This window comes from Amblyraja radiata, chromosome 13, assembly GCF_010909765.2.
Source record: "Amblyraja radiata isolate CabotCenter1 chromosome 13, sAmbRad1.1.pri, whole genome shotgun sequence".
Taxonomy (NCBI): Eukaryota; Metazoa; Chordata; class Chondrichthyes; order Rajiformes; family Rajidae; genus Amblyraja; species Amblyraja radiata.
In genome coordinates this window covers 30,937,086-30,954,824 of record NC_045968.1, presented here as the reverse complement: position 1 = coordinate 30,954,824, position 17,739 = coordinate 30,937,086, and the positions used below count along the sequence as shown (strand labels likewise).

The 17,739-nt window shown below is 43.6% G+C and overlaps 1 protein-coding gene across 7 annotated transcripts in view; it reads right to left on the bottom strand.

Moving 5' to 3' along the window:
- Positions 1-17,739, bottom strand: part of farp2 (FERM, ARH/RhoGEF and pleckstrin domain protein 2) — a 146,080-nt gene that overhangs the window by 105,304 nt on the left and 23,037 nt on the right. For 6 of the 7 annotated variants that reach the window (XM_033031649.1, XM_033031652.1, XM_033031653.1 and 3 more), the window contains exons 3-4: positions 7,203-7,307; positions 32-74 (exon numbers count right to left, since the gene is read on the bottom strand). In XM_033031649.1, coding sequence (XP_032887540.1) covers positions 32-74; positions 7,203-7,307 — 148 coding nt within the window. Of the gene's footprint in view, positions 1-31; positions 75-7,202; positions 7,308-17,739 lie in introns of those variants that run through there. The other variant, XM_033031654.1, reaches the window with a different exon arrangement.

Here is a 17,739-nt window from a genome sequence, read left to right as displayed (position 1 = left end):
ATGAAAAATAAAAATGAGTGAAAGCACTTACTTTGCACTTGTTTCACAATAGGTTTTGCAGGTTCAAGCCATATCTAAATGAAAAGAAAACATGGAATGAACTAAAAGGCAAATTGAAAATTAAAAAAAAAGATGAAAATGAAAATGAAAAGTCAATTCAGCAATGTCCATTTAAAGGCCAGATTGATCTGATATAATTCTGATTTATTAGTACTAAAATGGCATTGCACCTGCCATGAAATGTTGAAAAGGTACAAAAATGAGGTGTAATTGCATGCAACATAATTTTATCTGTGTATGAAAACAGCAACACACATTTACTAAAGATATACACGTTCACGCACAATGAATTTACTGATGCATTAGTTTAGATTGTCAAAATGATTGCACAACTTATCATTTACGATCACAGCAAAAATGGGCTGATGCCTGCGTATTCAGAATTAAATACAGAAATCCAGAAGCTGTCATCTACGATAGCCAGTGTCTCCACAACCTGTACTGTCAAAGTTCTGTCCAAAATAAATGTTATAATCACAAAACTTTTTACATGCTGCTATTACTATAAAAATAACCATAAAAGCATTGTTTTAAAAAAAAGGAATTTAAAAAATGGGTGCTGTCTGTTCCTGAAAACCTGTTTTTAGTTTTACAATTTCCATCTGAATTCCATGTGTCACTCCACTCTTGTTGGCTTTGTCCTCCACTCCTCTCTTGAGCTTTCTTTCTAACCCCCCACTCCAATAATCAGTCTGAAGATTCCCGATCCGAAACATCACTTATCCTTGTACTCCAAGGATGCTGCTTGACTTGCTGTTGCTCCAACACTGTGTCTTTCTTTATGTAAACCAGCAACTGTTGCTCCTTGTTTCTACTACTTGAAAATCTAATCTTTCCTAATCTGCAGCCAGTACTTAATGAATAACAAATTTTAATAATGGCAGTGAACATAAATTTGCACCACCACAATAATGCATTGACAGTGTATATTGGAGCTACAGTATAGACAATAAAAAAAACATATTATCATCACCACATCATTATGACCAATCCCAGCCTCTACAAAGAACCTCAACAAAGATTGAGCCCACCTTATTAAATTTAAGGGTAAGCTGGCCATTTCATTTAGACATGAGAGTGCAATAGAATTAGTCGGAGACAGTAAAAAATTCAATCACTTAACTGTTTGGCCAAGTAGAATTCTTATTGCTCTATTCCAATACTCAATCTTCAAGGTCAATTAGGAACTGATTAGCAAACAAAAAAAAGAGATCTAGAACAGGAGTATGTACAACAGGGAAGGCACTAAAGAAACCAGGTGTGTTCTTCAGTCATCTGCTTTTACAAGACCCATCAATAAAAACGATGGTGCCAGTTTTCTTTGGTGGATCGTCAGAGTTAGCAATATTAAATGCCCAGGTGTTAACGTCTTGGATGGCTAGTCCTGGGCACCTCTACTTTCTTATAAATTTAAAGAGATTAAACATGCCAACTCTAACATTAAATGTCTACAGATGTACTGTAGAGAGTATCCTGACTGATTGCATCATAGGCGGTGCAAAACATCCTATGCACAGGAACACAAGAAGCTGCAGAGAGTATTGGACTCGGCCCACTTGCATAGCCCTCCCCACCACCAAAAGCAAAAATGGTGTGTGTTTTTTTTTTTTAAACAGGTAACTGCGGCTTAGTCAAATATTCTTGTATGGAAATATTCAAATGCAAATCAATGCCCAAGCATCAGATGTCACATGTAAATCTTACCATATCAAACCATGACCTATTCGCACTAACATAATTGTAGTTTTGTAAAATTTAACATGTAACATTGAATACTTAAGAATAAATCAGAACTATTTTCCACAAATCTTTTTTTTTAATTAAAAAAAAAAAATCAGCTTAGAGCACACAACTCGTGCCACAATCAATGCCGCAACTCGCATCTTGTCCAACTGTACACTTCAACACAAATCTTCATAAGTATTCTCCGTCAACCTGCAGCTTCTTCCACGGCAATAACAATTCAATTGCCGACTACTTTTGATGGGTTTGATCACAGTAGGGTTAGAATGGTGTGTGCACAATTAGTGCTGCTGTCTCAAAACTGAATTCAACCCTGGCCTCTGCCATTGTCTGGTGTTGTAGTGAGTTTGTACCTTCTCCCACTGTCCATCAATTACCCATTCACACTAGTTTTACGTTATCCCATTTACTTATCCATTCCCTGTGCACTTGGGATAATTTTCAGAGACTTGTAAATCTATAAACCCACATGTCTTTGGGATGGGGGTGGAAACCTGAGCATCTGGAAGAAACCGACGTAAATACAGAGAGAATGTGCAAACTTTACACACACAGCACCTGAAATTCCGATTTATCACAGGTCTCTGACATACCAGTCTCTACCAGCTATGTTCTCACAAGGAAGGGCGGACATTTTTCGAAAATAAAGTGGTTATCAAGGTGAAAATAGTATCTAAACAAAGGATTTAATCAAAGGTTTATTATACTGACAAAATAAAAGCAGCATGCTGAAGGATTGGAATAAAAATGTTAGAATAAGATTTAGATAATGAAAAAGTAGGTTGTATGAGTAACTCAATAACAAGCAGACTAAGATTTCTATAGAAAAAAACAAGTTAGCTAAAATCAATATGACCCCTTTACAGGCAGACAGGAACAATATTGGGAAATAGAAAATTACATGTAAGAATTAGGAAGATTAAATCAGACAGGGTCTTTCAGAAATATACAGAAAACAGGAAACATTTGAAGCAGGGAATTGAGAAGGCCAGAAGGTATCATGAAATGTTACTGAGAACTCAGTTTAAAGAGAATCCCAAAACTTTTTACGTGCACATTAAAAACAAGGGGGTAATTAATTAAGAAGAGGTTAGGACTACTCAAGGATAAAGGAAGGATTTTGTACTCGGAGTCAGAGAATGTAGGTGATGTAGGAAATTAACACTCTACATTGATGTTCATCGAGAAGGACAGGAAGAATTTTAACAGTTTACCAATGTGCAAGACATTTTCTGATGGAGGTAGTGATGTTGGATCTCTTGAAGAGCATTAAAGTGGATATATCCCCAGGGCCTGACGGGATCTATGCCAGGTTATTGAAAGATGCAACAGATTGTTGGGCCTTTAAGAAGATCTTTGTATCCTCTACAGCAACAGGTGAAGTCCTTGAGGGCTTGAGAGTAGCTAATGTTGTTCCTTGGTTACTCTCGAGGAAATTGTAGACCGGTGAACCTCATGGCAACATGAAAAGGAGATGGTGTCAATGGATGAGAAGTTGGATTGCTTGATGGACATGTCTAACCTCCTAAGCCTTCTAAGGAAGTAGAGGCGTTGGTGTGCTTTTTTAGCCATTACTTCAATATGGCTGATATTATTGGTATGTACTCCTAAGAACTTGAAACATTCAACCATCTCTACTTCGGCACCGTCAATGTATACCAGGGTATGTGTACCGCTTAGCTTTCTAAAGTTGATCACAATCTCCTTTGTCTTGCTGACATGGAGGGAAAGGTTGTTGGCATGGCACCAGGTTGCGAGGTTCTCAATCTTCTTCCTGTACTCCATCTTGTCATTATTTGATATCTGACCCACAACGGTAGTGTCCTTTGCGAATTTGGAAATTGAGATGGATTTGTATTTGGCTGCACAGTAGTGGGTGTATAAGGAGTAAGGAAGGGAGGCGAGTACACATCCTTGTGGGATATCAATGTTGGGAATTATCTTAGAGACGATTTGTCACCTCTCCTCATGGATTGTGGTCGGTTGGTTAGGACATCGAGGATCCAGTTACAGAGGTGAGTGCTGACTCCAAGTTCCATGAGTATGGATATTAGCTCGGATGGAGCTTGGAGATTACCTCAAATGTCAGCGAAGCATCACTCCCTGACGAGCTCAATGCGTTTTACGCACGCTTTGATAGGGAGAACACTGATGTCCCTTCCCGAGCCTCCATTCGCCGTGATGGCATTTTGGTCACAGTCACTGAGGCCGACGTCAGAAGATCCTTCAGAGGGGTGAACCCTCGGAAAGCGCCTGGACCTGACGGTATACATGGGTGTGTTTTAAAAACCTGTGCGGACCAACTGGCTGGAGTTTTTACGGACATTTTCAACCTCTCACATCTGAGGTTTGAGGTTCCCACCTGCTTCAAATGGGAATCAATTCTACCTATGCCCAAGCAGAGCAAGGTGACATGCCTCAATGACTATCGACCAGTGGCACTAACGTCTGTGGTGATGAAGTGCTCTGAGAGACTAATCATGGCGCAAATCAACTCATACCTCGATAAAGACCTGGCCCCACTGCAGTTCGCTTACCGCCACAACAGATCAACGGTGGATGCGATCTCACTAGCTCTCCACTCCGCTCTGGACCACTTGGACAACAAAAACTCATATGTCAGGCTGTTATTCATTGACTACAGCTCGGCATTTAATACCATCACCCCCTTCAAGCTGGTTACCAAGCTCTCAGATCCGGGTCTCTGCGCATCCCTCTGCAATTGGATCCTCGACTTTCTCATTCACAGACCACAGTCTGTCCGTATTGGTGGAAATGTGTCATCCTCGATAGCAATCAGCATGGGAGCACCTCAAGGCTGCGTGCTCAGCCCCCTGTTGTACTCACTCTATATTCATGACTGCGTAACCAGACATAGTGCGAACTCTATTATCAAGTTCGCCGACGACACCACTGTTATGGGACGTATCACTGATGGGGACGAGTCAGAATATAGAAGTGAGATTGACCAAATGCCTCTCAAAGCACTTCATGATGGTGGTGGATGTCAAGGCCATTGGACAGTAGGTATTAAAACACTTTCTCAAGTTCCCTAGACTTCATGTATTTCTTATAGTAAATTTAGAGGACAAATATCCATTGAGGACCTTGCCTAACTTTTCTGGCTCCACATATAGATGATTTCTCACAGGGGTTATTCTCCCATTACCCTTTTTCCTTTATTATATTTACAAAATGTCTTTGTATTCCCCTTAATTTTATCTACCAAAGCCATCTCAATTTCCCTTTTTGCCCTCTCAATTTCCTTCTTAATATGCTCCTCAGTCCCCTATACAGCACCAGGTAAATGCCTGGCCCCACTGCCTATACCTCATATGTCTCATTTTCCTGGCCGAGGCCTCAATTTCTCTCTTCATCTAGGGTACCATGCTGCTTTACATTTCATTCTAACAAAAATATGCATGGCTCGAACTCCCATTATCACACATTTAAATGCATCCCACATTCCAGATGTCCCTTTGCCCACAAATAACCTACTCCAATCAACTTTTGCAAGTTCCTATATAATAGGAACGAAGTCGACCACACTTAATTTAGAACTTTAACTTATGGACCAGCTTTGCCCATATCCTTAACTACTTAAAAGCTATCAGAATAGTGGTCGCTGATCCCAAGTACCCACTCCTAACACTTTCATCACTTGTCCTTCCCATTCCCCAAGAGTAGATTATGCTTTGCCCTCTCCCTTGTCAGACTCTAAACATTGCTAGAGGAAACTTTCCTGAATACCCTTGACAAATCGCACCTCATCTAAGCCCTGAGTACCATGGCGGTCACAGCCTATATTGGGACGGTTAAACAGGGGTTGTCCCCTGTTGTGACGACCCTATTAGTCTTGCAGCTGTCTATCCATATAGTCTCACTGGACAATTCTTCAGTAACGTCGTCTTAAGGATGAGGACCTTAAATCCCTTTATCTACAGAGTTATGGACCAAAATCTGAGAATAGTGCTATTTTGTCCAGCACAATTTCAAAGGAAAGGCACAAAATGCTGGATTAACTCACTGGGTCAGGCAGTATCCCTGTAGAACATGGCTAGAAAACGTTTTAGGATGGGACCCTTCTTCACACTAATTGCAAGATTTCATGAATGCTTTCCCGAATGCCCCATACATTGTGTAGCAATATTGCACAGAATTCAGGCAGTGACCAAACCACTCCAAGTTTCTAATATGTTAATCTTCAGTATTAACTACATTCTTTTATTACAGTTGGAGCTTTTCTCTGTAATACGAGATGGCAGATTAGAGCAAATCTCAGAAAACGTGCATGTTAAAAATAGAATTTTACATAACAGAAAGAGGCATTCAACTTAAAATCTGCACTGACTCCTTGAAACAAACTCAGATGACAACCTATTGCCCTTCTGCTGTTTTCTTGCCGGCATGCAACTTACAACCATTGCCCTGACTTTTGTCTGCATCTTTTATTTTTCTTTAAACCGCAAATAAATGTTGATCTCCATTTTCAAAAATGTAATGGGGTGTACTCTAATTTCCAAATAACAGACGAAAGGGAATTAAAAATATAGAAACATTGAAAAATAGGTGCAGGAGTGGGCCATTCGGCCCTTCGAGCCAGCACTGCCATTCAATATGATCATGGCTGATCATCCAAAGTCAGTACCCCGTTCCTGCTTTTTCCCCATATGCCTTGATTCCGTTAGCCCTAAGAGCTAAATCTAACTCTCTCTTGAAAACATCCAGTGAATTGGCCTCCACTGCCTTCTGTGGCAGATAATTCCAGATTCACAACTCTCTGGGTGAAAAAGCTTTTCCTCATCTCAGTCCTAAATGGCCTGCCCCTTATTCTTAAACTGTGACCCCGAGTTGTGGACTCCCCCAACATCGGGAACATTTTTCCTGCATTTAGCCTGTCCAATCCCTTAAAAATTGTATATGTTTCTATAAGATCCGCTCTCATCCTTCTAAATTCCAGTGAACACAAGCCCTGTCGACCCATTCTATCATATGTCAGTCCCGCCATACCTGGAATTAACCTGGTGCACTCTCTTAATAGCAAGAATGTCCTTCCTAAAATTAGAAGACCAAAACTGCACACAATACTCTAGGTGTGGTCTCATTAGGGCCCTGTACAATTGCAGTAGGACCTGCTTGCTCCTAAACTCAAATGGAGAGATACTTGAAGAAATAAAAAATATACATGTATGACAACATGAGCTCTATACCTCATCTAAAACTCAAAAAGCAAGTCACACAAACGCACACACAAGATTAAGCACCAACCCTCAACCTTCCTGCTTGCAAATTACACGTCACTTGAGCACAGCACACCGACTTGCACAGATGCAATGACAAGACATTTGTTGGGCTCACATTTTGACTGTTTTCAGGAGAGTTTCGTGCAGTCTACATACCTCATTCCCTTGACTGTTACGGAACTCCAGTCCAAAGTAATCATTTTCAATGAGGTTCAGTCGTTGGCAGACTTCGTCCATCAGGGCCTGCCCATGAGCTTTTTGCTATGGAAAGAGAATCAGCAAAATAATTATCATCATAATAACAAATAACAACTCCTATTTATAAATGTATTCCAACATTTCATCAAACATTAAATGCTCTTCTGAAGAATCATACAATATTTGAGAGAGATATACGAATGAAATTTTAAGACAGATTAATTAGGCTTAGATAAACACAAATGCTGAAGTAATTCAGCGGGACAGGCAGCATCTCTGGAGTGAAGGAATGGGTGACATTTCGGGTCAAGACCCTTCAGGAATCGTCACCCATTCCTTCTCTCCAGAGATGCTGCCTATCCTGCTGAGTTACTCCAGCATTTTGACTTTGTCTTCGATTTAAATTAACATCTGCAGTTCCTTCATACATACTTAATTAGGCTTAGGCTTGGTGAATTTAAGGTTAGGGAATCAAAGAAAATGCTTGGGGTTTCCCAATATTCAGTTGGAAGCTACCTGTGGATGTTGCGGAAGCAGAATTTAAGTCAAATAGCAAAGGATTGAACAATCAAGTGGCCCGACATTTCTGGGTGCCGTGCTCAATGCAGGATAGGAAGTCAATCAGTCGCTCCAGTGCCCTGAGCCGAGTGCTGTTGAAAGTCCAAGACTCACAAGGCAACAGGAGAGCAGTAATCACTGCTGGCATTATTACTCAGTCCACAGAACTGGGCTTCAAACATAGAACAGTAAAGCACAGAAACAGACCCTTTGGCCCATAATGTCTGCCGAACATGATATCAATATGTACCAATTTTAAACTAGGCACCTCTGTCTGCATGTGATCCATATCCTCCCACTTACAACATATCCGTGTGCCTATTTAAATTTCTCTTAAACATCACTAACATATCTGCTTCTACCACCATACCTGGCAACGTATTCCACGGATCCATCACACTACTTTAAACAAATTATTGCCCTGTACATCTCAATAATACTAAGTCTTCTGGTTAATTTTCCAATTTTCTTCCAAATGCTAGGCAACAGCCTTCCCATTTTTACACATCCTACACATTTTCCCTGTCGAGGCGATAAACATCCTCCCGTCGTATTCCCACCTATATTTCCAAAATTTGTAATCATTTAAAATTTTAAAAACAGCCCCAAAATGCACCCATTTCCGGAAAAAAACTGAGTGACGTCACAATGCACTCGCAAGGCAGGACGGGACACTCGGGAGGGAGGGGCACTACAGCACTCGCGGTGAACGAGGAGTGGCGATGAGCCTGGAGATGAGGTCGGGGCCTGCACTGGAGCCCAGGCGGCGGCTGAGCTGACGGCTGGAGTCTACAGCCAGGGCCGAGTACGAGAACCAGGCCAAGTTCCAGGCCCTGCTCTACAACCTAGGTAGGTCATGGGGCAGGGAATGGGAGTGAGGGGAGGAGGATGAGCGAAATGAGGAGGGAGATTGGGTGGGGAATGGGGTGGTAAAGATAAGGGAAGAGGGAAATGGGTGGGGATGTGGAGGAGGGAGATGGGGAGGTGTGGAGTGAGATGCCCTCTCCCTATCTACCCTCACTCCCACCCTCTCTACCCCATCCCTCTCTACCCCCCTCCCTTGACCGTCCCTCCCCCACTCTACCCTCCTCCCTTACCCTCCTCCCTTACCCTCCTCCCTTACCCTCCTCTCCCCCTCCCCTCCCCTTCTCTACCCCCCTCCCTCTCCCTCTCTGCCCCCTCCCCCTCCGCCCCCCTCCCCCTCCCTCTCTGCCCCCCTCCCTCTCCAGGGATTGAAGAGGGAGGGTGAAGACGAGGAGGAGGGAGTGCTTGGGGATGAGGAGAAATGAGCCGCATCTGCGCAGTTGGGGGCTATGCGTGATTGGTACAATATTGCCGTGGGGGAACGGGTGAGTGGTGGAATCTTGCGTTGGGGGGAGCACACCCAATGGGTCTGCACTTGGTCTAGTCTCCTTTAAATTTTCCTTCTCCGATCTTTAGGCTGTGCCCTCTGGTCTTTGACATTTTCATCTTGGGAAAGATTCCAACGGTCTTCTCTATCTTTGCCTCTAATAATTTTACATACTTCTATCATATTTCCCCTCAACTTCTGAGGCTCCAAACAATCCAAGTTTGTTCTTGTATCAATATCTTCTTGTAGCTAATACCCTTTAATCCAGACAGCATCCTGGTAAACATCTTTTGCACCCTCTTTAAACCCTCCACATCCTTCCTGCATTGGGCCAACCAGAACTACACACAAAACTCCAAATGCTGCCCAATAAATTTCCTATAAAGCTGCAACACACCTCCTGACTTTTAAACTAAAAGCCCCGACCAGACCAGTTTTTTTAAGATGGCATAGTTGCGTAGGTGCAGAGTCTTACAGTGCCAGAGACCCAGGTTCAATCCTGACTACTGATGTTTGTCGGTACTGAGTTTGAACGTTCTCCCCGTGACCTGCGTGGGTTTTCTCAGAGATATTCAACTTCCTCCCACTTCCTCAACTTCCTCCCACACTCCATAGACATGGAGGTCATTTCGTCCTTCCCACCCAAACCACCCCCTCTCCTGGCACTTTCCCTTGCAACCGCAAGAAATGCTACACTCGTCGCTTTACCTCCCCCCTTGACTCTATTCAAGGACTCAAGCCGTCTTTCCAGGTGCGGCAAAGGTTCACCTGCACCTCCTCCAACATCATCTATTGCATCCGCTGCTCTAGGTGTCAGCTGCTCTACATCGGTGAGACCAAGCTTAGGCTTGGCGATCGCTTTACCCAACACCTCCTCTCGGTTCGCAATAACCAATCCGATCTCCCGGTGGCTCAGCACTTCAAATCCCCCTCCCATTCCGAATCTGACCTTTCTGTCCTGGGCCTCCTCCATGGCCAGAGTGAGGACCACTGTAAATTGAAGGAGCAGCACCTCATATTTTGCTTGGGCAGTTTACACCCCAGCGGTATGAAAATTGACTTCTCCAATTTCAGGTAGTCCCTGCTTTCTCCTCCGCTTCCCAGTTCTCCCTCAGCCCACTGTCTCCGCCTCTTCCTTTCTTCTTCCCACCCCTCCACACCAGTCTGAAGAAGTGTCTCGACCCGAAACGTCGCCTATTTCCTTCGTTCCATAGATGCTGCATCACCCGCTGAGTTTCTCCAGCATTTTAGCCTACCCATTCACAAGTTCTGTTATCCCACTTTCCTCACCCACTCCCTACACATTAGGGGCAATTTTACAGAGACAAGTTAACCTACAAAGCCAATGCGTCTTTGGGATGTGGGAGGAAACCTAAATGCTTGCAGGGAGAATGTGCAAATTCAACACAGACAGTGCCAGAGGAACACAGACAGTGCCAGAGGACAGGATCGAACACAGATCTCTGGCGTGTGAGACAGCAAGTCCACCAGCTGTGCCACTATATTTTATTTTCCAACACGTAAAAAAATTATACGTTGATAACTTTGGTTACTAAAAAAAAAAAGAAACTATCCATTTTCAGTCTTAAATCTCTAAGTGATGCTATGTCCCCCTTTACAGCTACTGTGTGTTTTAATTCAGTTCAAGACTATGAGGCAGTACATTGGCCATAAAGTTGCTGTCTAAAATTGCCAGAGACCCGGAATTGATCCTGAATATGGGTGCTGTCTGTATGGAGTTTGCTCCTTTTCCCTTTGATCGCATGGGTTTTCTCCGGGTGCTCTTGTTTCCTTCCACATTCCAAAGGTGTGCAGGAACCTTTTTCAGACCCAACCCAAAACGTAATATTTTCCTTTTGTCCAGAGATTCTGTCTGACCTGTTGAGTTACTCCAGCTTTTTGTGTCTATCTTCAGTTTAAACTAGCATCTGCAGTTCTTTCCTACACACACAATACTATACGATAGAATTTTAATCTCAGGAGGGAAATTGTGTGTGTGTGTGTGTGTGTGTGTGTGTGTGTGTGTGTGTGTGTGTGTGTGTGTGTGTGTGTGTGTGTGTGTGTGTGTGAGTGTGTGTGAGTGTGAGTGTACATATATTTATATAGTTATATATTCATATATAAATATACAGAGTTTTGTTTTCTCGTTTATAACATTGTTTACAGAGTACTATGTTTACATATTCTGTTGTGCTGCTGCAAGTAAGGATTTCATTGTTCTAACTGGGACGTGAGAGAATAAAACACTCTTGACTCTTGACTTACGTCGCTAATGCGGGGGATAGGACTAGTGTACGGGTGATCGGTGGTCGGCGTGGACTCGGTGGGCCTGTTTCCACGCTGTATCTTTAAATTAAACTAAAAACACTAAAACCAGAGGAAATCTAAAGAAGGGTCTCTACCCGAAACGTCACCCAATTTCTTCTATCCAGTTGCTGGCTGCTCCATGGAGTTCTGCCGTAAATTAAAACATGCAATAATTTTCACCCTACTATAGGTACCCAACAAGAAGCAATTAAATTTAAGGTAGCTCTTTGTTTCCCCAGAATCCTTTTTGTTTAAGTCCAAGTCAAGAGAGTTTTATTGTCATGTGTCCCAGATAGGGCAATGAAATTCTTGCTTGCTGCAGCACAACAGAATAGGTAAACAGAATACAGAACAGGAGATAAAAGGGCAAGGGTCGAGAGACCAGAGACGAGAGAGAGAGAGAGAGAGAGAGAGAGAGAGAGAGAGAGAGAGAGAGAGAGAGAGAGAGAGAGAGGGGAGAGGGGGAAAGAGAGAGAGATAGAGAGAGAGAGATAGAGAGAGAGAGAGAGAGAGAGAGAGAGAGAGAGAGAGAGAGAGCGAGAGAGAGAGATAGAGAGAGAGATAGAGAAGAGATATAGAGAGAGATAGAGAGATAGATAGATAGATATAGATACATACATACAGATATATATATATATATACATACATACATATATATATATGTATATATATATATATATATATATATATATACATATACATATACATATATATATATACACAATAAATAAACAGATAAAATGCAATAAGCTATTATTTTTCAGAGTTTGGAGTTTGGTGGTGGCGTTTAAATTCAGTTTAAATTCCATTTCAAATATTTTTGGAGGACCAGAAAACCAAGAAGCACGAGTTACTCCAGGGTGTTACTCCAGCTCCAGTGAGTGATTCTGCATTGGTTTTCAGCGGTCGCGGTGAGGCGGCGACCGGGCAGCAATGGCGGCCAGATCTCCCACAATACAAAGGGAGGGAGAAAGTGGCCGACCAGTTGCAGTGGCAGTGCACATGTGCAGGGCGGCACATGCACACAACCACGGCCGATGATGTGTTAGCCAAAGATCCTCACTATAGGATCTTTGGTGCTGGCCGTAGTTGTGCGCATGTGTAAGGCGGCCTGCTGTGCCGGCGGACGAGGAGCGGGATGAGACCCGAGACACGGATACGGGTGGCGGGCGGAAACGGAGAGTGACAGAGAGAGAAAGATAGAGAGGGGGGCCGCTCAAAATTAAACGATAGGTGTCCCGGGTGCTTGCCAAGCCAGGCAAAATGGCATGGCTTTTAGGTTGCCCGGCGGGACTGTAGGTTGCCATTGACAACCGGGCAACCGCTAATTGCGAGCCCTGCAAAGGGTCAATCTCGAGGCAATCAAATAAATTAAAACGCTGTGTAATTCTACAAATCCTTTAGTGAGTTCGAACGGCTGAAGAAAAATGTCCTCAATCCCACTAAGGAGATTAAGTCTGTTTCTCATCAACTGTGCGCCACCATAATCACTTAAGAGGAATGAATTAACAATTTAATCATTGGACCTTGCAGCAGATATAACAGATCCCATTTTATAGTTTGCTAAAATTCACTTGAATTGTTCATTTTGCTAATGAACCAATATGTATGTCTTAAAGCATCTCATCTACAGTGTAGAAAACAGCTCCATAAGTATCAAATCATCTAAAATATTGCTTGCATATTTAACCATTCTACACTGAACTAAGGTTCTGGTTACTAGTTACATATGTTCTACTTCTAGTTCTATTTCTAGTTACATATGCATTCAACAATGGGGTTCAAAACTGAATTCCAGCTTCTCTTCACCAAGATCCATGTGTTCATTTTGTACTTTTGATCTTTCATATTTTCCATATTTTTCTTTTAAAATATTTACAATTTCTGAAATTGTACTTTGATGGTGTTGAACTCGCAACCCCCACGAATGTCCTCATGATGTACTTTCAAATTGCCACACAGTATAGGAATCCTGAATTTTGCAGCAAAAAGGACACCAGGGCATTGTGGAAATTACTCCTCAACCGACACAGGGAATTCTGCTATAAGATGTTGGTTGCATCCTAAGAAACCTAGTGTTATAGAAAATTGCATTATAAGTTGTGTCAATGGGATTAGGGGCTAGAGTTTCGGATTGGCAATAACAAAATTATATTTCTTTCATTTTAAAAATAAGGACTTTTCAAAAGCAGTAAGTTTATCTTTGTTACTGCAAACTAAAAATATTAACAGCTGTAGGTTTATGTTGTTTAATAGAGTATCATTGCATGTGTCAATAGATTTGATCGTTTGTCAATTTCAATAGCCACTCACAATTAGAGTAGTCGCTGTGTTTTCCAGAGACAATGCAGTTTGATTACTTTGGGGAGGTTACACGGAAACAGATTTTTTGTTCCCTCTACTGTTTGAAATTGAAGACAGCTTTTCTCAAATCTATCTATCTATACATAACTAAAACTCTGATCTTGTTTTCTTCCGGATTGCGGGGTTTTTCTATTTGCAAAAAAAAAAAAAAAAAAAATGTACGCGATAGCGTTACGATTTTTCACTCACCGCTCGCCTATGCTGCGAGTGGAACAAGTTTCGTTCGGATCGGTAGTATATTGTAAACGTTATCGAGGTTTAAAAATCTTAAAAAACCCCGCGTGCGCAGATTCCTTCAGTCATCGCCATGCAGATTGGTCTCTTAATAATAATAATAATAATAATAATGGATGGGATTTATATAGCGCCTTTCTAATACTCAAGGCGCTTTACATCGCATTATTCATTCACTCCTCAGTCACACTCGGTGGTGGTAAGCTACTTCTGTAGCCACAGCTGCCCTGCGGCAGACTGACGGAAGCGTGGCTGCCAATCTGCGCCTACGGCCCCTCCGACCACCACCAATCACTCACACGCATTCACACACAGGCAAAGGTGGGTGAAGTGTCTTGCCCAAGGACACAACGACAGTATGCACTCCAAGCGGGATTCGAACCGGCTACCTTCCGGTTGCCAGCCGAACACTTAGCCCATTGTGCCATCTGTCGTCTCTTCTCCTGTCAGCCAATGCCACGGCTGGGATGGCGACACCCCTTCCTGCCTGTCCCGCCGCACTCACAACCTCCTCTCTCCCCTCCTCACAGTAACTTGTCTATCTTCTCCCCCACCACAGGCAGCGGGGGGAGGGTGGTTCAGTGAAGGCCCAGTGGAGGCCTTGGTCCCATCTCTTTCTCCTTCATCACTCACCCCTCTCCCTCGCCCGCCTTATGCGGCAATGGCAGTCCCAACCCCCCCCCCCCCCCCCGGGTCCGTTTCCTCCGCCGCCCCGTTGCAGTTACTCAGGCCGAGCGGCAGCGGCGGACAGGACGGGGTGGGCCGAGCACTCATCCCCCAGCACTCCCTCCCCCTCCTCTTCACCCTCTTTTTTCCCCTCTCCTCCTCCCTGCCCCCAATCCCACCCTCACCACACACACACACACACGATGCAAACTGGTCCAAACGTCAAGTCAACGGGGTCTAAACCACAGATAACAATGAATGACCTGTGGAGGAAGGAACTGCAGATGCTGCTTTTAATGGATGGAGGGAGGGAGGGTAGGGGAAAGGAGAGGGAGGGAGGCAGAGATAAGGAAGGGATTGGGGAGGGGAGGAGGAGGGGAAAGATCCTGGGAAGGTGCGGAGGGAGGGTGGGATTGAGGGAGAGGAAGGGGTAGGGAGAGGGGGGAAGTGGGGGAGGTGAGGAGAGTGGGAGAGGAGGGGGAATAGAGGGAGAGGAGGAGGAGTGGGGAATAGAGGGAGAGGAGGGCAGTGGGGAGGTCAGGAGGGATAGTGGGGGGGGTAGGGGAGGTGATGAGTGGGGATAGAGGGATAGGAGGGGAGGGGAGGAGTTATGGAGGGAGGGAGGGAGGGAGTGTCTGAGGATAGGGGAAAGGAGAAGGAGGGAGCAGTGAGGGTGGGATTGGGGGCAGGGAGGAGGAGGAGAGGGGAAAGAAGAGGGTGAAGAGGAGGAGGAGAGAGTGCTGGAGGACGAGGGGAAATGAGCCGTGCCTGCGCAGTTGGGGGCTATGTGTGAGTGGTGCGATATTGCGTTGGGGGGGTGACGGGTTGCATTGGGGGACCAGGCTTCCTGTGTAACAGGCACCCAACGGGTCCCACTTAGTATAGTTAATTTATAAATGGTTATCAAGTTCAGAATCAAAATTGCATTATAACCAATTCAGCCTGGACAATGCAAATAATGTTTCCTAATTCATAACTTGCAAGATATCTGCTTCATCTATGGAAACACGCTATTGCAAAACAACATGACTTGTATTTAATAAAATGTACCAAGGAGGGACGCCGAGCAGAAAACTCAGAATCTGTTGACACAGTTATTTCCTATTTATCTTTACTGTTTGTGGCCAAACTGCAGTGGTGCAATATCCTACAAGTGTATAACAGTGTGGGAAAATAACCAGATATTAACATCAAACAATGCAGCATAGGAATTGGCCCTTCGGCCCACAACGTTAATGCCGAACATGATGCCTAGTTAAACTGATCCCATCTGCCTGTGCATGATCCACATCCCCCTATTCCCAGCACTTCCATGTGCCTATCTAAAAGCCTCTTAAATGTCATATCTACTTCCACCACTACGACTTACTCTGCGGCCTAACCAAAGTCCTATAACACTGCATCATGACTTCCTGACTCTTAATTTCAATGCCCCTAGCAATGAAGGCAAGCATACCATATGTCATCTTTACTACCCTATCTACATGTGTTGCCACCTTTAGTGAGCTATGAACTTGGACTCCATGATTCCTCTGCACTTCAATGCTGTTAAAGGTCTTGCCATTAACTGTGTACGCTCCTTACATGCAACCTCCCAAAGTTCAACACCTCACACTTGCTCGAGTTAAACGCCGTCTGGCATTTCTGTGCCCATTTCCAGAGATGATCTATATACCAGTGTATCGTCTTACAGCCTTCCTCGATGTCTGCAATTCCTCCTATTTTGGTATCGTCAGCAAACCTGCTCACCAACTTATCTGCATCTAGGTTATTTACACAAACAGCCAAAAGTCCCAGCACTGATCCCTGCTGAACTCCACTGGTCACAGACCTCCAGCCAGAATATCTACCTTCCACCACAACCCTGTCTTCTCAGAATAAGCCAGTTCTGAATACAGACAGACAAGTCACCATGAATCCCCTACATCTCAATCTTCTGGATGAGCCTACTATGAGGGAATTTATCAAATGTCTAAGAAGAAACTGCAGATGCTGGTTTAAACCAAAGATAGACTCAAAAAGCTGGAGTAACTCAGCGGGACAGGCAGTACCTCGGAAGAAAAGGGTCATGACCCAAAACGTCACCCATTCCTTCTCTCCAGAGATGCTGCCTGTCCCGTTGAGTTACTCCAGCTTTTTATGTCTATCTTCGGACTTTATCAAATGCCTTATTAAAAACGTATATAGCACTCACCGACCTACCTTCGTCAATGTCCTTTGTCACCTCAAAAAATTCATTCAAGTTAGTGAGACAGACCTGTCACGTACAAAGCCACGCTGGCTTAATTAGCTAATTAACCCATTTGGATACTTCAATCTCCAAATGGCCTGCACTACGGTTACATTTCAAGGGAACCCTCAATGTCAAAGTCAAATTTAAGAATGCTCATGGTTAGTTGTTAGAAATTAATAGTGCCTAAAGGTAAATTACAGATGGCAAAGCCATCCTGTCTGAGGAAACAGCTTTAGTTGATTATTTCAACTCAACTTGATTGTTGTTTGTGCAACTGTTGCACATTTAATGAGGCTTCACAAATTTAGTTAACATATTTTCAGATGATACTAAAAATACAAAGAGCAATCCTAGCAGATTTCATGTAACAGTACTCCAGGCTTGTTGATTTACAGGAATGTAACTGCTGGCAATCAGACAAAGGAGCATCATGATCCAAATAATATGTTAAACATAAAGCAAAAGAGAAAATGTTGGAGGAACTCAGTGGGTTAACTGCCATCTGCGGAGAGAATAGACAGACAATGGGTTTTTTTGGTGGGGGAAGGGAGGGGGGCAGAAATCATTCTTCACAGTTGATGTCATGGCTGTACTGTTAATTCCCCTTCCTCCACCAATGACAAATTGATTAAGATAGGGAACAGCACAGTGGCGCAGCTGGTAGAGCTGCTGCCTTACAGCGCTAAAGTTTCAGATTTGATCCCGATCTCATGCGCTGTCTGTGTGCAGTTTGCATGTTCTCCCTGTGACCACATGGTTTTCCTTTGAGTACTCCATTTTCA